This window comes from Paramisgurnus dabryanus, chromosome 4 (genome assembly GCF_030506205.2).
Source record: "Paramisgurnus dabryanus chromosome 4, PD_genome_1.1, whole genome shotgun sequence".
NCBI classification, from domain to species: domain Eukaryota; kingdom Metazoa; phylum Chordata; class Actinopteri; order Cypriniformes; family Cobitidae; genus Paramisgurnus; species Paramisgurnus dabryanus.
This window is the reverse complement of record NC_133340.1, coordinates 24852244-24878457: the sequence shown is the minus strand read 5'-3', so window position 1 is coordinate 24878457 and position 26214 is coordinate 24852244. Positions and strand designations below refer to the sequence as shown.

The following is a 26214-nucleotide window of genomic DNA, read 5'->3' as shown; positions in this document are numbered from 1 at the left end:
CATGCACATTAATTCATTCACTCACTCGAACAACTCAGCATGCTTTTCAAAATGCAAACAAATCTGTTACAATGCTAATACTGTAAGTCCTGTTGAATTCTCTCTCAAGGCAAAGCTTCAGGGTCCATTTTGTTGAGCAGGCCAAACACATCCAAGCATGTTGTATGAGATGTCCCAACTCTTTCCAAATTAAACACGAACATAAATAAAGCCACATACTGTTGCTCTGGCCCTAAAAAGCAGCGAGCTGTTAGATGCCGGGTGGGTGCATGCCAGTTTGGCGTGTTTTATGGGATTTCCATGCGGCGTTTAAAGGTCGCTGTGAGATGGGTCTCTTGGATATTAGGTTGTTAACAAAAGATCTCAGCCCTTACCCTCATTGCAATTTTGCTGGAAAAGGCTTTTAAAGTCAAGGAATGAGGCGCTAAAGAAATGAGAATCTGTAACAGAAAGAAATGAGAAAATCCAGGGGTGAGATAGATCAAGTTGGCCCATTCGCACCAGCACATGGTGTTTTGGCACTGGTCGCACTGGGACAAAGGTCTTACGGATCAATGTTACATATTGTGCCTAGCACACACACTGAGTGCTCTGATATGCTGGCGATACAACTCATCTTTGGTCAAAATTTATTTTAGAGTCGCATTAACTTCTGATATTTTCAACTTTTGTAGCAGTGCAACAAGCTTTCTTGTGAAATAACAGCAAAATCCATTGCGAAATGCCCTTAAAACTATTTAATTTGATTTATTTAATAGTATAGGGATTTTGACAACACATACCATCCCAAAGCAGATCATGTTGCGTGTGATCATATGTTCTCAAAAAATACTGTAAAATATTTTTTCATTTTATAGTAAATAAATATGTAACTTGCACTTTTGAATGCTTTTTAAACGAATAGATTTTTTTATTTACGTTGTACTTATGCACAATTTCCAAAACTATTTTTAAGGAAATGTGCACTGCATATATATTTTGTGGTTTGACGACCACAGCTCAAGGAATGTTTAAACCTTGCAAAACGTTGGGCAGTGTTTTGACCATCTTAATGTAAGTGTTGCACAGTTTAAAGTGCTCACTAGAGCGCGCTATAATTTAGCACTACATTAAAGGGCAACTGACTCAACATGGCAACCTTCCTGGCAGGGCAACAGCCTACGTTGTCTCCGTGCCAGACCTCAAAAGAGGAAAGCTGAAATTTGCATCATTTTTTGCACACTTTCAAGGTCAAAGCAAAGATAGGCGTGTCTGTACGTGTTTGTGCACGTCTACGGCTAACACGAGCTGCACAACTGGTTGAGGAAACAGGAAAGGGATCTGAGCGGTGACAAGTTTAAAGCTCGAGAGCAACGTGCACATAGCAACAGCTTGCAGACTCCTGAATTTAACCTCCTCCCGTTTCAGTCCCCTGTTGCTATGACTATACTGCCCTCCGCCAGCCGAAACCATTGCTTGTTGCTAGGCTCGTTCTTCAAAAACAGTTTATATTTTCAAAGTCTTACAGATGACTGGAACTGTAGGGATGCATAAAAATCAAAGTGGAAAATAATAATCCATTTGATCGCAAAAAAAATGCATCTGTTCAGTAAAGTTCCTTTTGATTACGAAAACCTTCTTGTTTTAGATTTGTATTTTATATAAACAACGATGAATAGTCAAAGCACAACAGAAAAAAACTAACGACGCAACAAACGGCCTTTCGATTGTTTACAAACATGCGATTGTGGCCAACAAGAAGTGGGGAGAAAAGAATGCGACTGCAGAAATCACAAACAAATCCAGTTCAGACTCACACAAATCCCTGGTGGATTTGAATCAACACTTCTCAAGGGGTTTAAGAGAGACACCAGGCTGTGGCTTCAGCAAACACAACCTAATCAGTATTTACATCTTCAACAACACATGCGCAGCAAAATGCATTAAACATGGTAACACGACCAAGCCACTGCAAATCAATAATTTCTCCAGGCCAACCAGAATGCAATATGCATGGAAAACACAGAGCCATAATCTCCTTCCTCTGTAAAGTGACTTAATAAGATCTACTTCTGCATGTGCTGCATGAGGACACGGTCTGGGGCGAGCCAGTCTTGCGGCTGCCGCCCATGTGCAGAATGCGACCGAAAGAAATGAAGTGAGAGAGAAAGAAAACAAACGAAAGACTGACCTGTCCAGCTATTGTCCTCCGTCAATGTAGACAAGTCCAGACGTGGGACGTCGTCGCACGGCTCAGGTCCGCTTAGAGCCTCTTGGATCTTCATGGTAGGCGTCTAGCAGGGAAGAGAATGCGGGATAAACACCAACTACAACGGAGTGGGGGCTGTGCGCTTCTTAACTTGAGCAATACCCTGCCTGCGCCTGCCCCTGTATACTTACAGGCTAGGAGGAGGCAGGGGGCGGGGCTATGGGACAAACCCCTGCCTCTTGATTGGCTGCCAAAACCCACCCATATTTTTTTTCAAGGTGGGTGTGGTTTGTTTTTAGATTTTCCCCCTATCTCTACCCCCCTTCCTGCTCACTTTCACAGTGCTGTCCTGCGCTACTCTGCAGCTGTTTGTCTCAGTAGCTGACGAAACTAGGCGAGCGAGTGTGCGCGAGAGAGAGAGAGAGAGAGAGAAAGGGAGAGAGAGAGAGAGAGAGGGAACACACAGAGCACGCAAAGCACGCAGTCAGACTTCCCTTCTATTATTGAGAACAGCACAGCAGAATTGCAGGATGCTTATACATATTTCACATTAACAGCACGTGTGCTTAAATAAATTCTGGGCAGGGTGCAGACATTTCATCTGGACAAACTGTTAACTCGGTCACTCACACAAAAGCACAATTCTGGCCCTGGGGCGTGGGACGGGGTCTATTTTTGGAGCAGATGGAGGCAGGGGGGGCTTGTACCCATCCCCTATGTCGTTCTTTCTAAATGCCCTGCATTACTGAGAGTATGACAAGTCCCGCTACAAGTTGCCTGACTATTCAAGCAGTCTGACCGCATGAGCCTTAGATGTCATTACAGCTAATGCAGATGGATTTGAGAAACACCTGTCCCATTGCAGACGTGCTATTTGTGGCTTGGTGATTTCTGATAACTGTGTTAGGGTGTCCTGTCATGCCCTATTATTGCATCACTGAGGTTTGTTTGATGTATAATAGATCCAAATAAGAGAAAAGCGATTTTTTTTTATAGCGATGTAAGACCATGTGACTTATGAAGGTCTTTTTTGATCCATCCAATTGCGCTGTTAAAATTTTCGGTGTTGTCTATTAATGTTCAGGATGCTTTTATGTGTATAAAATGCGTTAAATTTCGACATTTTTACTACTGATTTACAAAATAATTTCGCCCATTTTTCACCTGGCACTATTGTCATCTTTGTAGGCAACTACACTAACTTGTTTACACTTTATTAGCACTGTTTACTGTAACATGCCATTTTGCTCTAATTGATCAAATGCACAAACACACATCAAATCACAGGTTCACAGTGAAACCATGATGAAAACCATGTTAAAATCTGCTACACGCCAAATCACTCTGATCAAGGGCACTTAATAGTAAACAATGGATCAAATAATCTTTATATTCACACGTAAGATTAAAGACTAACAAGATTACACTGATGAGCTTTTGAAACAATGTAACACTGTAAACTTGAAACTCAAACTTTACATTAGGGTTATAAACATGGTTTAAATCTAAATATTGTTTTATCCACAAGACAAAACGCTAGTAATGTGGTCTAAAAAAATAAAAAATACAAAGATTTGACATCAATTTTTTTGGCATTAAAAGGTGGGGAAAATGCAAAATAAATAAAATAAACTTGAAACTCAAACTTTGCATTAGAGTTATGAACATTGTTTAAATCTAAAAATCGTTTTATCCACAAAAGACAAAAAGCCAGTAATCTGGTCTACAAAAATAAAAACTACAAAGCTTTGAAACCAAATTTTTGCGTTAAAAGGTGGGAAAAGTGCCAAATAAATAAAATATACTTGAAACATAAACTTTGCATTAGGGTTATAAACATTGTTCAAACCTAATTATTGTTTTTTTTTTCACAATACAAAGCCAATTAATCTGGTCTAAAAAAATTTAAAGTTCTGAAACCAATCTTTTGCATTAAAAGATGGGAAAAGTGCAAAATAAATAAAATAAACTTGAAACTTAAATTTTGAATTAGGTTTATTATATCATTTAAATCTAAATATTGTTTTATCCACAAAATCAAACTGTCAGTAATCTAATCTAGAAACACCCAAAATACAAAGCTCTGACACCAAAATTTAGCGTTAAAAGATGGGAAAAGCGCAAATAAATAAAATAAACTTGAAACTTAAACTTTGAATCAGGTTGATAAACATCATTTAAATCTTAATATGGTTTTATCCACAAAATCAAACTGTCATTAATCTAATCTAGAAACACCCATAATACAAAAGTCTGATGCCAAAATTTAGCGTTAAAAGATGAGAAAAGCGCAAATAAATAAAATAAACTTAAAACTTAAATGTTGCATTAGGGTAATAAACAGCGTTTCAATCGAAATATTGTTTTATCCACAAGACAAAACGGCAGTAATCTGCTAAAAAAAAAAATACAAAGCTCAGATGCCAAATTTTCCATTAAAAGGTGGGAAAGCGCAAAATCAATAAAATAAACTTGAAATTTAAACGGTGCATTAGGGTTATAAACATCCTTCAAATCTAAATATTGTGTTATCCACAAAAGATGAAACGCCAGTAATCTGGTAAAGGAAAATCAAAAATACAAAGCTCTGATGCTAAAATTTTGCGTTAAAAGGTGGGAAGTGTGCAAAATAAATAAAATAAACTTGAAACTTAAATGTTCCATTTACGATTATAAACATCGTTCTAATCTGAATATGTTTTTATCCACAAGACAAAACGCAAGCAATCTGGTAAAAAAAAATACAAAGCCCTGAAACAGATTTTTTGTATTAAAAGGTGGGAAAAGCGCAAAATAAATAAAATAAACTTGAAACTTAAACTAAATCTAAATATCATTTTATCCACAAAAACAACATGTCAGTAATCTAATCTAGAAAGAAACACCCAAAATACAAAGCTCTGACACCAAAATTTTGCGTTAAAAGATGGGAAAAGCGCAAATAAATGAAATAAACTTGAAACTTAAACGTTGCATTAGGTTATAAACATTCTAAATATTGTTTTATTCACAAAACGTCAGTAACCTGGTCTTAAAACTAAAAAATACAAAGCTCTGACGCCAAAATTTTTCGTTAAAAGATGGGAGAAAAAATTACAAAATTTAAAGGATTTATACGAATTTAATAATATAAATCATATTTAATTATCTTAAACATTTTCCGAAATACAAAAATGTTTAGTATATAAAACAATTGTTTTTATTTGTATCCAAAACAATCTTTGGCAGGTTTAAAAAAAACACATCTGCCGAGTTGTCGCTTTATATTATTGATTATAAACCCTTATGTAAGCAGGGGTTTTATTTTGAGTTACTGTACAGTTAAAAGATAAAGTTAAGCTGTGTTCAGGCCCAAGGGATTTCAACGCGTTATCAAAAACATCTGTAATCAGGAACCAGCATCAAAGAAGTGGGAAGCACTTATCCCACAATATATTGCATGACACAGCTGGGAACAGCATGTCCTGACTGTTAGTAGACCATATGATGGAGCGACTCTCATGCATGAAAGGCAACACACCTACACACAAGTGTGTGTGTCACAATGAGGTTTAACAAAACTTGATTTTGCTCGTTTAAAAAGTCTCGACTAACAACATTACGCATTGCTATTGGTATATGGTAACCGGCTATAGCAGCACTTACAGTGAAACAATTTTTTTTTTGGTGCCAACAAAAGCTGTGTACTATTGCATTAGACAACAGTTGAAGTAAAAGTAAAACGTATAAAATGTTTTTTCTCCTTACCGATACTCTTAATTCTTGTATGTTACTTTGGATGAAAGTGCCTTGGGATTCTGTTTAAATCGCATCGGCACTTACATAACGCATACGATTCATAATCTGGAGCAGGTAGACCACTAAAGCAGATGGGTTCTGATTTTGGCATAATGACATTACATGTTGCCAGATAACAGATGGATCATCAGCAGGGATTTGGGTTAGGTGATGGTTCAACAAATTCTGGATGTTCTCACTGTAGCACCGACAGAATACTTTAACACATTTCAGATGTTTTTCTATTCAAATTATGTGGGATGTAGGCCGATAATGCACGTCATCGACTTCACTGATCACATCGGCTTTAACAACTCAACCAGAAAAAGCAATGTTGCCAAAACGTAAGCCACAAGATGTTGTTTGGTACGTCTGTTTAGTTAGGAGCTTCCTACAGGCTCCTTATCTACAAAAGCCACTCAAGTATGCTGTATGTCAACATTTTCTCAAAAACAAACAAGAGCCTGTGATCACAAGGGCACGTCACAAAACTATGAACAGTCATAGTAAAACAAGTTCACACGTGAGACCCAACACATACAAAGCAGGAATAAGGAAATGGATGCGAGAAATGTACTAATAGTAAGAAGACGTCACACAGTGTTAGCATGAACTAAACATACCTGGTACTTTTCCTTTTGATTGTCTTTCCTGAAAGAAAAAAATATTTTATAAATACTAAAGAGTGCCATAATAGTCACCATTAAATATGGAAAATTATTTGTTGTAATAAAGTTATAAAGTAATAATAACATTTTTATATTATTGATAAAGTAGTAAACTTCTGGCGCTTTTCCACCGTTTGGTACGACTCATCTCGCCAATTGTTTTTTCATGTACAATACAATTGTTTATTGTTTTCATAATAGCAGCGGAGGAATCACATGTGATATTTGTAAAGTGTTAACATACCTGTTATTGACCGATGCTGTAATTTCTGCAGCATATTCCATTAACTAGAAGAAAACAAACATGTGTGCCATAAACTTGTTATTAATATTGTAGCATAACTAACCAAACACAAACAAATGACATCTTTTGTTAGTAAAACACGGTAGATATTTATATAAATTTCACTGGCAATAAGCGTCCATCCGTTTAAAACCAAAACGATTTTAAGGCGCTACAGAGAAAAACAAGCGGGCAAATGTGTTTCAAGGTAATAAAACATTGCAAATTCCATTTAGCCTTTTGGTTGCGTTGTTATTTTTCAATGTCTAACATTAGTGAAACCAAAGTAAAGTTGTTTTAGTAAAATGAGACGTTACTACAGTAAAACATCTGTAATGGTGTTTAATGGACGTCACTGTGGTCTACCAGCTTTAGGCTCTGAACACTGTGGTTATATCTGCACATGCACGCACGTAAGAGGTCCTCATCAAAACACTTAACTCCCATAAAAACACACGCACTGTATGACAACAACAGGGTACGTGAAGGACTTCAGGATAATTGTTAATTTAAAGCAGCAAAAGCAACAGCCAATTTATACTTTACTATATATACACGCATGCTTTTGTTGTATTGTCCCTAACAATTCATGTTTAAAAAGCTCCACACAAGGACAGGTCAACACTGACTGTTGTTTCTAAAGATGATATTGGGATTTTCCCAATTTCTTATTTGCTTGTATTAAGAGGGGCTTGTAGGGTTGAGAGTATAGATTTTAAATTTGTGACCCAGTCTGTGAAAACCCAACCTATTTTGTGATTTACTGTTTTCTACATAAAATCATCCTACATAATGTAAAGAACATTGTATGAAAAATAACCTTGATATCTTGAATACTGACTGAGTACGTATATATCACAGATCTAAAATCATTGACTGACATGATATGAGACTAGCCTGGATTTCACAGACATTCTTGTTCAAACAAAACTTGGGTTCAGGATGGCTTAAGGCATTATGAGTGTTTGCCAGGGTGTTGCTAGGGGTTGCAAGGCTATGCCGTCCTGCTGTTGGTGTATGGGGGTTCAATGCAGTTTTAGCTACATTGCTGTGTGGTCACTAGGGTCATCTTAGTGGTTGCAACGGTGCTATGTGAGTTCTAGGTGGACGCTTCCTGACACAACTCAAAACGCGCGGAAAACGCGTGCTTGCTAGAAATAGAACCGACGCCTATTTTTCACGCCACACGCAAGCGTCTTGGAAGCGTTTCCAGCCAAAATATATGTCACCTATAGCAACAGCAGCGCATCAGCGCCGAGTCAGGCATGCTTCTGGTATGTACAGACACAGAAAACGCGACGCAGCCGCCACGCAACTGACACGCAACAGATACGCCACGCATCCAGTGTGTCACCGGCCTAATAATCTGGTCACTAGATATCACCCAAGTCCTGCTATGAGATTGTATTTTTGTTTATGCTTCTAGCACAGTGGTTCTCAAACTATTTTGCGTGCGGCCCCCTTGTTTATGGTGCATTCCTTCATGCCCCCCCAAAGAAAATTTATGACTATTCTTTTCTAAAATGTAACATTTTAATTAAACAAAACATATAAAATTAGTGCTGTTGGCTAGTAGCCTTATTTTTTAGGTTTAATTACAAAGAATTCATAAATAATTAACATATTTCATAAAATGCCATAAAACTAGGCCCCCCCGGCACCATCTTGCGGCCCCCAGTTTGAGAACCACTGATCTAGCAGACGCTTTTATCCAAAGGGACTTACAAATAAGGAAGCATTTACCATTTTGGCTTAAAGGGCACTATTATGCAAAATCCACTTTTACGAGATGTTGTTTGGAGAAAAATGTGTGTTGGCAGTGTGTGAACACAAACATGCTACGATAAACAAAAATTCTTCTTTTTTAATCCCTATTAAACCAAAGCAGCCTCATAGACATTCCATTTTGATTCTTTTGTTAATGTGATGTCACACTGATACAGCCCTGCCCACAGCCACTGACTGACAGTCCTGTATTACCACAGTTTCTGCCTTCAGCGAGTTGTATGCTGACCTCCATATCTCATTAGTGAGATATTATTGTCTCAGACACATTCTTGTCACAATTGAGACTTATTATGCCCATTTTTATAAGATGTAATATAAGCGCTCTTTAAGAGTCAAAATTTAACAACAACTTCTTCCTTTACACCATTCCAGCATCTATGGCTATATTCATGGCGAGAACAAGTTGATCCATACACAAGTTTTATTCAGACAAGTTGATCCATAGACAAGTTTTATTCAGACAAGTTGATCCATAGACAAGTTGATCCATACACAAGTTGGGGGAGGGACAATTTGGCATCTCCAATCTGCCTAACTTGCATGTTTTTGGCCTGTGAGAAGAAACCGGAGTAATCCCACGCTGACACAGGGAGAACATGCAAACTTCACACAGAAAGGTCACCTGCCCTAGCCGGGGCTCGAACCGGGGACATCCTTGCTGTGAGGCAACAGTGCTAGCCACTGTGCCACCCCAAAATTAAACTAAGTATACCAAGATTTTTATCCAATTTACCATAACCGCAAGTTCACACCGCTGCACACTTGAGCTTCCAAAGAAGCTCAGGCTGACCGGTCAACAAAAACAGACTGTCAAAAAGTACGTGGAAGCTTGTTGACGCTTTGGCCGCTCTGAAGTCTGTTTTCTCGGAATTAATGTTGTGGTAGGAACGAAAATTTACATTGTATGTTTCTCCGGAATCAGCCAGCGAAGAACGTCTAGGCTATATTCCGATAAGTTGCTGGCATTTTGCCGCTGAACCGCGTATTAGCTCATTACCATAAAGTTGAGCTTCTTTTAACTTTCTGATTGATGCTCTGGTCGCTCAAAACGCCTAAAATGCGTTTCAGATGGATTTGATGCTCCTTGCAGCTGAGAGAAGCCATCTTCCGTTGCAAATGAATGACTTCCGGTAACTTTGGAAGCCTCAACTCTACGGCGGTGTGAATGTACAGTTAATCCCAAGAATGAGCAATACTAACTGCAACTGTGCTTGCTTCCACAAAAAACCCCAAAAAACAAAGAGAAGGACATGGAGATAAAATGGAAAACATGAGGAGCAAATAAACAAACTTACAGCAGGGGCGTCTTGATTGTCAGACACCTCAGTCAGCCTGAGACTGTGTTTGGACTTCCTGTTCCTCTGGGTCTCCGACACCAGATGCTTCTCGCCCGGCTCTGTGACCCTCGCACCAGGAGACGGGACGTTCTCTTTATCACCCTCGACCCTGAAAACACCACCACAGACTTTCTGCACTTGTCCTTTAACTTGGAGCATATAAGCTCAAAGCAGGAAGTGTACAGATCTAGGTTTATTTTCACCTGCCTCATATCATCTCAGATCATATTAGCCCTTCATTTTTTTGTTTTTAGTCACATATGCCGTTTTTATCAACAGGATTCGTCAGATTTGTGAGATTTCGAGATTTACAGTATTCATGACAACATTAAGAAACCCATCAATTGTTGGGGAGCCGCTAAAGGGTTTCAGAAGCAGGTGTGAAATGCAGCTTAAACTGTGGATGGGGGTTTAGGATTGCAAATACCTTAAGTAACAAAGACATTCAACAATGAACTGGAAAACTGGAACTATATTGATTACATCATCTTGATAACCTAATCATGTGGCGGCACAGTATCAGAATAAAGGAAATTTAGCTGTATTTCAAGAGAAACTTGATCGTACTTAAAGTTCTCCCCTTGTTCTCGTAGATGTCGTCTCCTTTCTCGTGCCGTCGTTGAAGGAGATGAACAATGGGCAGTCGGCTCCGAGCCATCCGACCCCTGACCTGTGTGCATGTGCACGTTGAAGAGGTGCTGCTCGACCGTTGAGCGAATGGTCTTTTCTAGAAACCTGGAGATAGAGAGAGATCCACTTGTCTAATCCACTGAAACAATGTTTAGCTAATATAAGCAAGTTCACGTCATTAGGACTCTATGTGATTACTTACTGTGTTAACTCAGGTCTGCACTGACCAGAAATCTGTGGGCTAAAGAGAGGGAATAATAAATAAATATGATATACATATATACACACACATACAGGTACACAATATATCCACAACTATATTCTTGCCTTAAAATATGGCACTTTAGATTCTAAACAGTTGTTTCTGTCGACCATGAGCCAGTTTAATTATTTCACTTTGTCCTGAATTTGAATATAATTTTAGAAACAGCGTCTCTTTTCTCGCTAAAACCATTGTAGGTTCTCGAAACTCTGTGCTGATCCCAGCATGCTTTTGTTTTTAATCCCGGAAATCTCTTATTGGTTGATCAGACCACCCAAATGGGACAAACAAATACGATTGGCTGTAAAAACCAAATCTTAATGCCGAAGGATTAGAAAGAGAATGCCAGAAAGTGACACGGCAGGAATAAATAGCAGCGTTATCATTTGGATCCGGAAATAGGCTGTGACTCCAGACACAACAGTTATGTCCTCAGGGTCACTGCCAGTTAACCACTGACTGACTGGGAACACAGAGGACAAAGCTATTTTTTAACAGAAATGATCTTTCTTTATTAACAGAAATGATCATTAGATGTAATCCAAGATGACATGGCTAGAAAAGGCCAGTGAACAGTTGTGAATTGAGACACAGAGACGATTTGATGAGTTTTGTCAGTCTTATGTATATGGGCGGTTGTTGGAAACAAGCAAAGTCAAGGGCGCCAAGATGTAAGGCTGGCATTAAAACCGCAGACCAGACTTTTGGAAACAAAGTCTGGGTATTTGTCGTGTTAATTTAAGACTGCTGACATACAATCATCTGACAAATCTAGTCTCATGCCAGCAGAGAAAGGCTAACTTTTTAATATATATTGTAACAAGAGCGGTTTGTGAGGCATTGATGTAACCTGAAGCCAAGGAAAGTGCCTACTTTAATGGAGACTGAGGCGTCATTGTCCTATATACAGTATTTTGTATTTTCTTCAATAAATGCTTCTATTTTTCACATTACATGGCAGAATACTTTTCAGACAGTCCTTGTATATATATACATACCTACATACCGATACAGTATGCACATACACATACACATATATACTCCTAATAGATTCTGCTAACAAAACGGTATTTCTTAGTAGCCTAAGGCCGAATTTCACGTGAAAGTATTTGATGAATGTGTGACACGTGCCGAAAGCATTCGCTTAATATCTTTATCTACTTTTTGGCGTTTCGCAGCTTTTGCATCTGAGCTTATATTTATATATAAATAAACGTAAGAAAACGTCATTTACTTATACATTTTTACATATACATTTGACAGAAAGTGTAATATCAATTTGTAAATTTTCTATCACTACAATATAAATTGTACATTAAACTAAAATTATTTGTTCACTTTATCTTGCCTGACGTTAAGTAAACGCACTTCAAACTTGTTTAAAGGTGGTGTTAGTATATTTTAGCGGCATCTAGTGGTCAGATTGCAAATTGCAACAACAGCTCACCCCTCAATTTCAAAACGCATATATACATACATACATACTTACATACATACAAAATATATTCACAACTATATTCTTGCCCTAAAGTAACGCACTTTAGACACTAAACAGTTGTTTCTGTCAACTATGAGTCAGTTAAACGTTTTCACTTTGTCCTTTGAATATAATTTTAGAAACAACGTCTCTTTTCTTGATAAAACCATTATAGGTTTTCGAAACTCGGTGCTGATCCCAGCATGCTTTTGCTTTTAATCCTGGAAATCTCTTATTGATTGATCAGTGTGTGTACATTTTAGCGGCATCCAGTGGTCAGATTGTAAATTGCAACAACAGCTCACCCCTCAATTTCAAAACGCATATATACATACATACATACATACTTACATACATACAAAATATATTCACAACTATATTCTTGCCCTAAAGTAACGCACTTTAGACTCTAAACAGTTGTTTCTGTCAACTATGAGTCAGTTAAACGTTTTCACTCTGTCCTTTGAATATAATTTTAGAAACAACGTCTCTTTTCTTGATAAAACCACCATAGGTTTTCGAAACTCTGTGCTGATCCCAGCATGCTTTTGCTTTTAATCCTGGAAATCTCTTATTGATCGATCAGTGTGTGTGTACACTTTAGCGCCATCCAGTGATCAGATTGTAAATTGCAACAACAGCTCACCCCTCAATTTCAAAACGCATATGGCAGAGTCCTGCAACGGGTCGGGAACCCTGCGGATACCCGCATAAGTGTCTAAAACGGGTGGATTGTGACATTCCTAAAATTCACGGGCAGGATGTGGGCAGATAACTCCGTACGGGCGGGTAGTAGCGCCCAAAGCTGGGAACGTCTTCTCTTAAGCATTTCGAGACAAGACTTGAAGGAGCACAGCATGGGTTGTGTAGGTAGGTTGTATTTTTTCTTGTTCTTTTTTTCATTAATAGGTCTATATGTGTATAGTTATCAGCCTATTTAAGTGCCGATGGTAGGCTACTTGAATGGAATAAAAACAAAGCGCACTTAAACCTGTTTCATTAGCCCATTTATGAGGCTGTTGTGATGTTGAGAGAGGTACGAGATAAAAATAGCACTTTAATTGGAATGATTTTAGTGTTTGTGATTTATGCGTGCGCGGGTACGGGTCGGGTAACGGGCCAAATATTAACGGGTCTGGGCGTGTGCGGATTTAATTTAGAAATTATCACAGGTGACGGGTCGGATCTGGTGCTGAACTTTGCGGATGCGGGCAGGAGCGGGTCTCCAAAAATGGAGCCGGTCAGGACTCTGGCATATGGTAGCCGCCATATGACGAAACATGTCATTGTCTAAGACAGCGTAGGGACAAAACATGCTCTGTAGAGTAGTTTGTCCGTTTAGGGCTACTGTAGCAACATGACGGCAACTTCCATGTAAGGAGACCCATGGTGTATGAAGACAAAACGGCTAATTCTAAGCTAATAAAAACAAAACAATTCATTATGTAAGGTCTTTATACACCACTGATAATATAGGGCCCTATAATTTCCGCGATCACGGAATCGCGGAATTGGCTAATTAACACGGAATCTAGTATTTATGCGGAATTTCGCGGAATTTTACATATTTTGAATAAAATTATGTTTTGTGTGGGAGACGAACGTATGTCTGGGGAAATGCAGACCGGGGGAAGTAAATCTCCCCTCCCGTCGTTTCACACCCCCTCCAAAACACTGAAACCATGGCGAAGCGACTCTGCACGACTCTGCTTTCGTCAGCGAAAAAATTAAGAAATTCGACGCTAAGCATTTAGTTCTGAGCAGGTCTCACATGATTTTTATGTGACCGGAGAAGTGTTATTTTGTAAGTTTTGTCAACACTCTGTTCACGGTGAGCGCAAAGATACATGGACTCTCTCATCCACGTCTGTCTCACTGCACTTCTCTCACGTGCACGCGCTCACGCATCTGTCCGAAGTGTGAACACAAATCCTCATGTATTTGTTCAAGCGAGCTGAGGTAAACTAACTATCCCTCGCATTTAAAATATAATCATCTGCATCATGGTGCCGCTCTCTGTCTCTCTTTCGCTCGCACGTGCAAAGAGCTGCGTGCTCATGCTGTCCTAAGTCAGATCACTATCCTGTGTATGTTTGTAAAGTTATATGCATTTCAAACGATTATGTATAAAATATGGATCGCATTCCGCTGGATTGATGTGTTTAAGGCACTTCTGAAGGCACCACTGCTTTGACACCTTGTTGTAGCCTCCTGCAACAACACTAAACAATGCATTGAATTGAGTTGTGTGTGCGCACGCGCGTGTGCGTGTGTATGTGCGTGTGTAAATGCATCTTTTATAGTCATTAAGTAATCCTGTTATCCAGTTTTTCCCAAAATCATTTACATTTTAATCATTAACATTAAAGACACACTCTTTATATGACTAAAATAACAGTAAAGGGTAAAAATATAATTGCCAAAAATTAAAACGGATAAAACGGAATTTGCACAAATTAAAACGGAGAAAATGGAATTTGGGAAAAAATAAAACGGAATTTGAGAAAAAAAATAAAACGGAAATTATAGGGCTTTAATAATATAGTTATGTATATTATGTTTTATTTTTGTTAAGAGATCCTTCTAAAAGTTACACAATGCACCTTTAACTAAAGGCTAACTCAAGTTTAAAGGTTGCAGAAAAGACACTACAGAATGTCATTGAACAAATGAACTACTACGTGTTATTACACACTGTAAAAAGTGAAAGTTGGATTTACTTTAGATGTTACCAATTGAAGTAAGTTTAACCAATTTTTTAACTTCAAGTAAGTAAAATGTAAATTGACAAAACTTGCTTGTTACTATTAGATTTATATTACATTTATATTATATTATATTTGATATTGGGCAAATCATCTGCAATATGTTTTTAAAGTATAGATTGAATTACAGTACAAACTGCTTATCTGAACAGACATATAAACAGGTATGTTCTGTACAAAAGGGATGTTTACACGTTTCAAGTTGAATTGACTGGTATGACTAAGTCTCTCTGGTGTGATTCAACACACATCAGCAATCTGAGCACTCGTGTCAGAGTGAGGGAGAGAGCGAGCGAGGGCTGGGTTGAGTCAAACAAGTGACGGTGTAAACATGAGAAACGTGCGAAGTATCAGTTGCCTTGGTTTGAAAGGCGACTTGAGCTGATGCAACGAGTCAACATACAGGAAGTGGGCGGTTCAATATCCAGATCTATCATGCTTAGACTGAACTAAACCAGAAATCATAAGTATCTGTTTCAGACATGATGCTTAGTGGATTTAGTTGCGTAGTTTGTACAGGGTTGCGTAATGATTTGGGCAACATTAACATTTGTGATCCTAGACCACAAAACCAGTCATAAGTTGAACGGGTATATTTGTAGCAGTAGCCAATAAAACGTTGTGTGGATCAAAATTATCAGTTTTTATGACAAAAATCATTAGGATATTAAGTAAAGATCATGTTCCATGAAATATCCTGCCGTAAATAAAATATATTATTCATTATTAGTGATAAAGGTTTCTAAGGACTTCATTTGGACAACTTTAAAGATTTTCAGTTTCCAGATTTTCAAATAGTTGTATCTCGACCAAATATTGTCCTATCCATATTTATTCAGCTTTCAGATGATGTATAAATCTCAATTTACCCTTATGACTGGTTTTGTGGTCTAGGGTCACAATTTATTTTATAATTGTGATAACCAAAAAAGAAATGAATTGAGGTCCTACCCAATATAGAAAGGAGATATTGGTCTGTCATCTTCATGGTAGCTGGAATAAACAGAGAGCAAATGAAAAACAGGTCATCAACCAGCCCTAAACATACACAGTATTTCCCAGGGTACACATAACATTTCTTTTTTTAAAGCAAATGGTCCGAGTGTCTTTAAAATCTCTTTTGTCTGGTGAACAATGCACACCTAGTGCCACAGTTCAAAGCTTTTGTTTGCCTTGTCTCCAGCGATTACTACAGCTCGAACGAAATGCATCCGCTCTGAACAAAAACTAAACACGTGCAAACTAGTAGATGTTCCAGAGATTTTCAATTGCTGGGAATTATTATGGCAATGAATAACAAAACAATCCACCATCTCCCGGAAACACGAGGATTGAGTTTAAAAACAACAGTGCCTAATATAATCATGATCCATAACAACTGCTATGTTTGGATAACACTGGAAATGTTGGGATCATTGTATGCTCCATTTATGGAGTAAGTTGGCACACGCTGTTCATAAGTACGTGCGGCATGTCCATAAAGGCCGTTGGAAGAAGTGTATGTGCGCTTTAGGAAAGAAAATAAATAATATTAGCAGTGGCTACACTGAATCGAAACACTCGAATACCGGATTTAGGTCTTGATTATACAGGAATCCTAAAAATGAGCAAAGTGAAAAAGTAAAACACATGACTTCTCAACAGAATTTAATGCGCTTATGTAAATAAGTGTGTGTATACTGGGGTCCTTTTCCCCTGTTACAGCAATACACGAATAAATGTCTCGTCAAGAGCTTAACAAGCATTTCGTAACTTTTCTTATGGAATATCACAGTAAACGTTAAATAGTTTTCCACTTCACTAAAATTCCTGAGTCGGGTTGCACAGTCGGACAGGGGTATTAAAATAATGACTGCCGTCATGAATTACAAACGGAAATCCTGCTTGGCCACGACCTCTCTGAGCAAACAACAAGACCCTTTGACAGCACCGTGCATCACAACATAATGGAAAAGTACCATTTGACTGAGGAGAACTGTAAGGGTTAATATTGTTAAAGTCCCCCTGTAGTTGAAAATTGTATTTCTTAAAATTCCACTTTGAGCATCAAAACAGCAAAATGTTAAAGTTTTTTTTCCCTTATAATAATTTCTTCATGCTTTAAAATACCATTAAAACTGCAATTTAATGGAGATGGTGTTAATTGATAAATTTGCACATGGTTTGTTTTAAAGCATATTAAAGGGACACTCCATATTTTTTGAAAATATGCTCATTTTCCAGCTCCCCTAGAGTTAAATATTAGATTTTAACCATTTTGCAATCTATTCAGCCGATCTCTGGGTCTGGCGGTACCACTTTTAGCATAGCTTAGCATAATCCATTGAATCTGATTAAACCATTAGCATCGTGCTTAGATTTGTTTAGATATTTTTCCTATTTAAAACTTGACTCTTCAAAGACTTTGCTGCCATAATGGCTGCAAGAGGCACAATGATATTACCCATTAGCCGAAAATAGGCCCCTCTAGTTAATTTCAATAGCAGGGAACTACTTTCGTGCACTGCGTAATATCACTACACCTGCTGCAGCCATGTTACAGCACCAAATACCTTTATTATTACGCCAAAATGAGAGTATAGTTCCTAGCTATATCTGCCTAGAAAATCACAACTTTTAATTTCCCGTCGGTCTTGGTACACGATGTAACTACAGAAGAGTCAAGTTTTAAATAGGGAAAATATTGAAACTCTTTGGTTATTTTTTAGCGCGATGCTAATGGTCTAAACAGATTCAATGGATTATGCTAAGCTATGCTAAAAGTGCTAACGCCAGACCTGGCCAATCAGCTGAATGGATTCCAAAACGGTAACAATCAAATGTTTAAATCTAGGGAAGCTGGAAAATGAAAATATTTTTAAAAAAAAAGTCCAACGGGACTTTAAAACTCAAGTTTTTCTGTAGGTCAAATGGTGGAGCATTGTGCTTTTATATATAAACAGATATAAATCTCAGTTGCATTATTAGCTTGCGAAATGCATATAAAGTACAAATGTTATGTATATCATTACATTAAAGAATAGATTCATAACTAAAAACATAGATTTCAGTAGATTTCACTAAATCCTTTCTTGGATCTGTGTAACTTGCTGAGTCTGAGGCATGCTGTAATCCAACTAATATGTAGCACAAAGGTGAGACACAGCCATGGAATTCCAACCTTATTTATGAATGTATTTCCTGGCTGTCACATAGCAGGAGTTTCAGTACAAAGCTCACTGGAAAACGAAAGCTTCACATTTAACAGCAAAGTCAAACGGACCACCTGGACTATCATATAGCTTCATGAAATATTTCATAAAAAATTTACATTTTGATGTTTTTTGTTGGCTTTTAAAGGCAGAGCGCAATGCAGAAAAGTAACTAGTTTGTTGAAGCTGATGTACCCTAGACAGTGTTACCTGTTAATGTGTTGGGTACAGACGCTACGGTATTGACTGCTCTTTTTGACGTGTCTATATCAATGCCTATGTAAGCAACTAGTGCCATCAAACAAGTTTTTCCTGTATCTGAGATGCTGCTGACATGCAATACTTTACATAACTTTCACTCTTACAGTACACGATATTATAAACAATGTGTGTGACTTTCCTATTACATAAAGGGATAGTTTGTTTAAAAATGAAACATTTATCATTATTTACTCAACTCACATGCTGTTTAAACCCCCAATGTCTTTCTTTGCTCTTTAGAACCCAAACACAGATTTGTTAAAATGTTGTTTGGGGGTTTCTGGTTAATATGGGAATGGATGATGACCACCATGGTCACCATCCTCTCCCATAGTAACCAGAAAACCCTTCAAGCTTAAAAAAACCCAAAATTGTTAAATAAATAACTCTGCTCGACTTGTGTCATGCATTTGAAGTGTTACTTAGTATTTAAAGGGACAGTCCAGCCAAAAATTTAAATTACCCCATGATTTAGTCATCCTCGATGTATATGATTAACATTTTTAGGACAAACACTATTAGAGTTATTTTAGAAAATATCCTGGTTGTCCCAAGCTTTATAATGGTAGTAAATGGTGCTTTTGATTTGAAGCCCATAAAAGTCCTTCCATCCTTCACAGAAGTAATCCACACAGCTTTAGTGGGTTAATAAAGGCCTTCTAAGGGCAATCAATGCGATTTTTTTAAAGAAAAATATAAATATTTAAACTTTACAAACTAAAATAATTGGGGTCCTCTTGTGAGGCAACCATTTTGAAACCATTGGGGGTTCAAACGACATGAGGGCTAGTAAATAATGACAAAATTTTGGGGTAAACTATTCCTTTGACATGAATAAAGAAATATCTTACTTTGCAAAAGTAACGACCTTCCCTTTTCAATTTTAAAGGAACAGTATGTAGGATAGTGGTCAAAACTGGTATTGCAATCACAAAACTTGTGGCTAAAACTGGTACTGCAATCACACACCTGGTGGCCAATAAACAAAATGACAACATAAACATCAGTTCACTGTAAAAAATACTTTGCTGCCTTAAAATTTTTTGTTAAATCAACTCAGATTTACAAGTCATTTCAACTTACTATTATTTATCTTGACTAGAGATGAGTTGTTATAACTACAGGTGAGTTGTTATAACTTATAAATTTAAGCTGACTTTTCTCAACTATATTTTATAAGTTGTGACAACTAATTTCTGTTGACATGACTTGTAAATCTGAGTTGATTTAACAAAAAATTTTAAGGCAGCAAAAGTTTTTTGCAACTCAACTTTTTAAATGAAAATATCCTGGCCAGACCACTGCTGTCAGTGATATAAGTATTTGAAATGAAAATGATTTCTTAATGTCTAGTGACATAATAGGGCCATTTTATGATTAATTGATATAAATTTCTTACATACTGTTCCTTTGATATCAATACTAAGAATTAAAATACTATGCAACTCGCTTGCCTTAAAATTTAGATATAAACTGAATATTTAAGTGAACTTCATCTGAAATGTGCATCACACAATCACGAGACACCTGAAACATGATTTCATGGTTGTTATGTATGATGACAACGCCAATAAATTTGTACCTTGCTGATACTAGCATCAACATCACGCCTGTGAATTCGTCATTCATAACAACCAATCGAGTTTGTGACAGCTAATCTTTTAATGTTGTTTATAGTACTTCAGTCAGTCAGAAAGCTCACTAACAAGGACATTTCATTAATTTCCTAATCAGCCATCTGAGCCATAAACTCATTTAACTTTTAGTTAGCATCCTATGATATGTCAGTTTACAACGCATATTAACAGGAAAAATGTTTGTAATAAAATGCTAACTGAGATGATCGTGAAACATCATGGTGTGGTCAGGTCTAGATCTATACTAAACAGAGTTGGGTATAACGCGTTACTGTGTAACGCATTACTGTACTCTAATTACTTTTCCTGATAACGCAGTAACGTAACGCTTTACATTTTAAATGTATGTAATTTGATTACAGTTACCAATGACAACAAAATTACGTTACTAGCGTTACAAATTAAGTGTTGAAAAATTAATTAAAATGTATTTTAAAATGACGTTTTGCCATTGCACGGCAACGTCTGCGAGCATGCGCGCAGCGTCAGTTAACGAGCATATGCTTACTCACTCGTCTGAGATGCAAGCAAATGGATGCTATGTGAGCGGTGGTTGATACTTCAAGTGGAATACAGACAATACATGTCCAAAACCTTGGCATTTCAGAGTGGGCTTTGCGCGATGACATCTGGTCTGCTAGAAGCGGTCGTACAGGTGTGTTTTTAAATCACTAATGTACAATAAGGTTTTATTTGTTAACATTATTTAACTATGTTATTTTATCATGAGCTCAATGCGTGCACTGCATTAAGTAATCATATGTTTATTTAAACAATTACCAAAACAACTTTTAATTGTTATATTTAACGAACTAACATGAATATTAACATTCTTTAACTTGACCAAAAAGCCCTCGCGAATGCGACGACGTGTTAAAACTATAGTTTCTGTCTCCGCGACCGCGAATGAATGTAGATAGTGTAGCATTCAAGAGAAATGCACAGACACTCGTTTAAGTAAACTGCTGGCTTTATTTTAACAGAGCACCCGTAGGACGATGCTCACGCACATCCAGTCGCGCGCCCGCGCCAGAGCGTGCACAACATCATAGCCCAAAACAAAAACAAAAAACCCCTCCCCTCGTTGCACTAACCAATCACATTTCAGGGAATACATGGCAAAGAGAACAGAAACTCAGCGTTAACCCTTACAGAACAGAGTTGTAATAAACATCCAAGAACATCATTTTAAACACTGCTACAATAGATAGATAGATAGATAGATAGATAGATAGATAGATAGATAGATAGATAGATAGATAGATAGATAGATAGATAGATAGATGTTAATGAATGTAGAATGCTAAATGTTAAACATCTGTAACTTATTATAAAAGCTACAAATATTTCTGGATCACTATATGACCAGTAATTTTAGGAGGGGGCAAAATCACACCAAAAATAGCTTTAAGCATTCAAATATGCACTGTAATCATTACTGTTTTCAAATGTTACAAGAAACATTTTCACATTAACACTGCGTTTGGGTTTATCTGTCCTTGTTTCTGACAGTTTCACTTTGTAGTTTTTTACATTTGATGTTGTCAAAGTAACTTAAAAGTAAAGTAATTAGTAATTAGATTACTTTTTGCATGTAGTAATCAGTAATGTAATCAAATTACAATTTTAAAGTAGTAATTAGTAATTTGTAGTGGATTACTTTTTTTGAGTAACTTACCCAACACTGATACTAAACAGGTTAAAGGTAAAGTAGCACAAACAATGGCAGGGAAAATACTGAACGAGTGGCAGCTCATATACACATTAAAGAGCGTTCACACCTAAATTACTGGATTATTGTGTGCTTTCGATTTTGAAACTTTTTCCCAGCTTTTTCTTTTTGGCTCAGCCATAAAGATATGCAGCTTAATTTCAGCAGGCAATTTTCCAGCAGACACAGGAATAGTTTAACACAATGATAAGATAACATTTCACATGGCTATATTTGTAGACTGTAAAGATTGCTTCACAGATATGAAATTGTTTTGTTGCTCTACATTGCTTATATACGCATATATGTATAACACTAAATACCATGGTTAGACATTAAAACCATATATTTGTGGGTCAACCCAGAACTAAGTGGGACACTGGCTCCCTTGCCAAAAAGCCCATTCTTTTTTTTCATAGACTTCTGGAAGTTCACACCAGCCATGTATGAGGCGTCTTATTCGCGTGTAGCGCGTCTAGTTTGCCGTTTAAAGGCGCTCTAAGCGGATTGACGCGTTTTAGACCATAAAACATTTTTTTGTTACATACCGGAAACATCTCCTCACTATCTGCTTGCTGCCTGTCCGCTGATCAAACTGTAAAAAAACGCGATCTCTGTAGACAGCCCAGACTTCACAAACGGCAATATCAACATAGTGGCCAAACCTAGCACCACGAAACAAAACAAAGTATTCCAGCCAATAAACGACAAAAAGGATTTGGGGGTGGGGGTTGGGCACGTTCATGAAAGCACGGAAGGGAGGGGGAGGAGTTAGCTACGCTCCGTCTGTTTGAAAACAGTTCAAACGTCAACAATAATTAACGTCTCGCAGATTCGCTTAGAGAGCCTTTAAACATTTTAAGTTTACTCACTCGTGAAATTCGTGTCATCGAGACATTCACACGGAATTTCGCATAATGGGAGGGGCTTCTGCGACTCTGCTCACTTCCTGTAATCACGTCACTACCAGAGCAAGCTCCTGATTGGTTAACGCGGTGTGTTTTTCCGCCAAAATACACATTTTTCAACTCACGTGTTTGCCGCGGCAACGCTCAATTTGCGGCATCGCGTGTCTAGTTCTACCACGCCATGCTATACGCCTCATGACGTGCGTCAATGCGTCTTTACATTGACTTAACATTAAAATCACTCGCGCTTGACGCCTCTACTGCGGCTGGTCTGAATGCAGCTTTACCGTGGGTTCACACCAGCCGCGTTTGAGGCGTCAAATTCGCGTCTAGTTTGTCGCTTGAACATTATGAGTTTAATCGCTTCATTCGTGCATGCAATTCTAGTCATCGAGACATTCACACGGAAATTTGCGTCATGGGAGTGGCTTCTGCGATCCTTAAATCATGTCACCACTAGAGAAAGATCCTGTTTGGTTAACGTGGCAGGTTTTGCTGCCAAAGTTTTTTCAACTCGTGGGTTTGCTGTAGCAACGCTCAATACGCGGCATTCGCGGAATCGTGTCTACCGTGCCGTGCTAAACGCCCTGATTCGCATCGCAAGCCTTTCAGACGCACATCTACAGCGTCTTCACATTGAATTACTTGCGCTTGACACCTCTACCGTGTCTGGTGGGAACGCAGCATTAGGCTACAAGCAAACTACAGCACGATCTCTTCAGACATCAACTTCATCACCACCAAGCTTTTGACAGTTGTTTCAAACTTTATTAAATACATTTAAAAACATGTTCCCTAATAAAGAAATACTCTGTGGATGAACCTGTGTTGGGAATTGTGCCCGATTTGCATTATTTTTTTAGATCTTCATGCGTGATGACAAGTTCCAAAGAAAGTCAGCAGTCCCATGAAACAGCTAGATAGTAATTGTCCTTTTAACAATTACTATCAACAAAGACACTTTAAAGATTTAAAAAGTCATGAGTGAGGGTGTTATTGGTGTGTTTTGTTTCATTTAATGTAAAACGTGAAAACATTTTAGGCTTATGTTAACCCATGATCTTATTTATGGGACTTAATCAAAACCCATTTCAAACTTCGTAAGGACGGAATAGGAAGTGCTAAAACGCTAATTCGCTTCCAGGTTTTACCTACAAAAATATGTCATCTGTGCGGCTTTGCTACGTGCGTGTAATAATAAATGCTTACATATTTTCTATGGAGACGAAAATTATTACTGTAAATCTGCTTTGAAATGAAGGTGATCTGATAAAATGTGTCGGTTTAAATAGCTGCAAATTTCCAAGCACTGCACACTGACCTGTTGAAGGTCTCTGTAGATCTGGTTGGCTTTGAAGCATGAGAGGTCAAATTCATGCTGTTTGAAGCATGCAGAGAAAACTGATCTCCAGAACCCGATCGTCTGTCTGGAAGATGGGGCCGAGGCCTGGCGACAGGAACCCCAGATGGAGTCGGTTGAGGAAAAGAATTGGGCACAACGTCCGTTTTTACTTTCTTCACCTGAAAGATAAAAGAACAGAAGGTGGTCAAATATAACCTCAGCTTTAAATACAAAAACAACACTGCCATGATGATGTTCACATTTGTCTTACCCTGGTTACCGCTAAAGGCTGTACATGCCGAAAACCGGATGAATAAGTGGAATAGGTGAAAAATCTCACCCGCACAAGAGCCAGATCAAATTCGGATCGACTCATTGCTGCTTTATGATGCAGAACACTACGTCCTGACAGATACGCAAATTTTAAAAGTTTGCTAACTGACCTGTGTAGCTTCTTATTTACTAAACCACAGGTATGATTACCAAATTCACGTAAATCACAGAATTAAACTGCTGTTAAACCCACTTAGTCCAAGGGCACAGACAGTCAGTAGGTAATACCCTGAACACACTGAATAGTAAAGAGGATGTTATTGATCACAGCTGCTGTGAGAGCCAGTGGAAAGGACCTGGGCATTGATGCGTTAATGTGCTAATGATGCATTCGCCACAGGAAAATCGTTGTTTTATTGAGAACTGCATTAAACGAATTGAAGTGATTTTATTTTTAAAGGGGTCGGTGACCTAACATCACGCAAAGCCACTGGACATTATGGTGTTTAAGGAAATGTTACTTAGAAACCATAGAGGCCATAAATGAAAAGGCAAATTTTGACTTTAGGCCACATAGCATGTTTTGGTGCATCTATACCTTCTTTTTTCTTGGCGTTGGTTCAGGGTTGTCTGGACTCGACTCGCTTTCTCTAAGAGCATCTACGTTTTCATGTGGAGTGCTTTGAGGGACCTGCAAAAAAACAGAGAGTTAAATCGTCAATTAAGAGAAAACGCTTTCCTGCCAATGACAAGTATTTCCGCCAATCTGTAGTACCACTATTATCCACTAGGGATGTAACGATTCAATCGCATGTCCCATTAAAAATGCCGGTCTGAAATCGATTATGAATCACAAGGCTGTGATTCTTTGTTTCATGCATATCTTGTGCGTGCACTACTGAATTTGGTCAGTAGGAAGTCCTTATCAATCTAAAATCATTATGAGTCGGAGTCGTTTATAACGTGCATTTAAAAAAGCAACACTCGTTAAATAAAAATCATTCAAAATATTCTTTATAGTCATGAAAATACCTGAAACAATCTGAAGAACAGCGTATAAATATTCCTGTAGACATTTCCTGGAATAGCGTTCATAATGCTACTTCTTCTGTGGCACAAACGGGGGTTTCTGCTTGAGAGCGCCCCCTGGCGTTCGGATGCATTGGGATTTCACCGTAATTCATTCAGATTCATTCATTGAGAAAACGCGCATTTGCACGGTTAATCGTTACACCCCTATTTTCCACCAGGTGGCGCTTTTCCACAACTTGTAAAACCCGGAAGTATCGCCCTTGGGCAAAAAGCTGTATGTCCGTGTATGTTTTGATGATCAATCTGAATCTGATCTCTATCAAGTCCTTCACAATGAAATTATCTCAGCTTTTTGCTCAAAATTTGGTGTTTTTGAAGAAACCTACCCATATTTGAGAGGTGATAAAGTGAACTAATGAAGGTAGGATGAAAGTTTTTATTTTTTGTTGTTTGAAAGCAGATGGTCTGTTCTTTCATTTAATATATATTTAATAATATATATTTTCATTTAATAAGATGGATCTTACAATCACTATTGGAAAAAGATGCAGAAAATGCTAGATGGCTCGGGACAAACAAGAGACTCCTGAACAACTATCACACAACATAAAACATCACACAGTATTAAGAATTAAGGGTGTGCAAAATGTTTATGGACTATACTTATATGTAAACATCTGTGCA

At 37.8% G+C, this 26214-nt stretch overlaps 1 protein-coding gene across 8 annotated transcripts in view; it reads right to left on the bottom strand.

Moving 5' to 3' along the window:
• fam13a (family with sequence similarity 13 member A) overlaps nucleotides 1-26214 on the bottom strand; it is a 57847-nt gene that overhangs the window by 7576 nt on the left and 24057 nt on the right. For 4 of the 8 annotated variants that reach the window (XM_065295335.2, XM_065295334.2, XM_065295338.2 and 1 more), the window contains 10 exons: nucleotides 25097-25189; nucleotides 24205-24404; nucleotides 16127-16168; nucleotides 10874-10912; nucleotides 10609-10776; nucleotides 10000-10150; nucleotides 6878-6921; nucleotides 6589-6616; nucleotides 2171-2273; nucleotides 375-440 (listed from right to left, as the gene is read on the bottom strand). In XM_065295335.2, coding sequence (XP_065151407.2) covers nucleotides 375-440; nucleotides 2171-2273; nucleotides 6589-6616; nucleotides 6878-6921; nucleotides 10000-10150; nucleotides 10609-10776; nucleotides 10874-10912; nucleotides 16127-16168; nucleotides 24205-24404; nucleotides 25097-25189 — 934 coding nt within the window. The remainder of the gene's footprint in view (nucleotides 1-374; nucleotides 441-2170; nucleotides 2274-6588; nucleotides 6617-6877; nucleotides 6922-9999; nucleotides 10151-10608; nucleotides 10777-10873; nucleotides 10913-16126; nucleotides 16169-24204; nucleotides 24405-25096; nucleotides 25190-26214) is intronic. The other 4 variants (XM_065295341.2, XM_065295337.2, XM_065295340.2 and 1 more) reach the window with 2 other exon arrangements.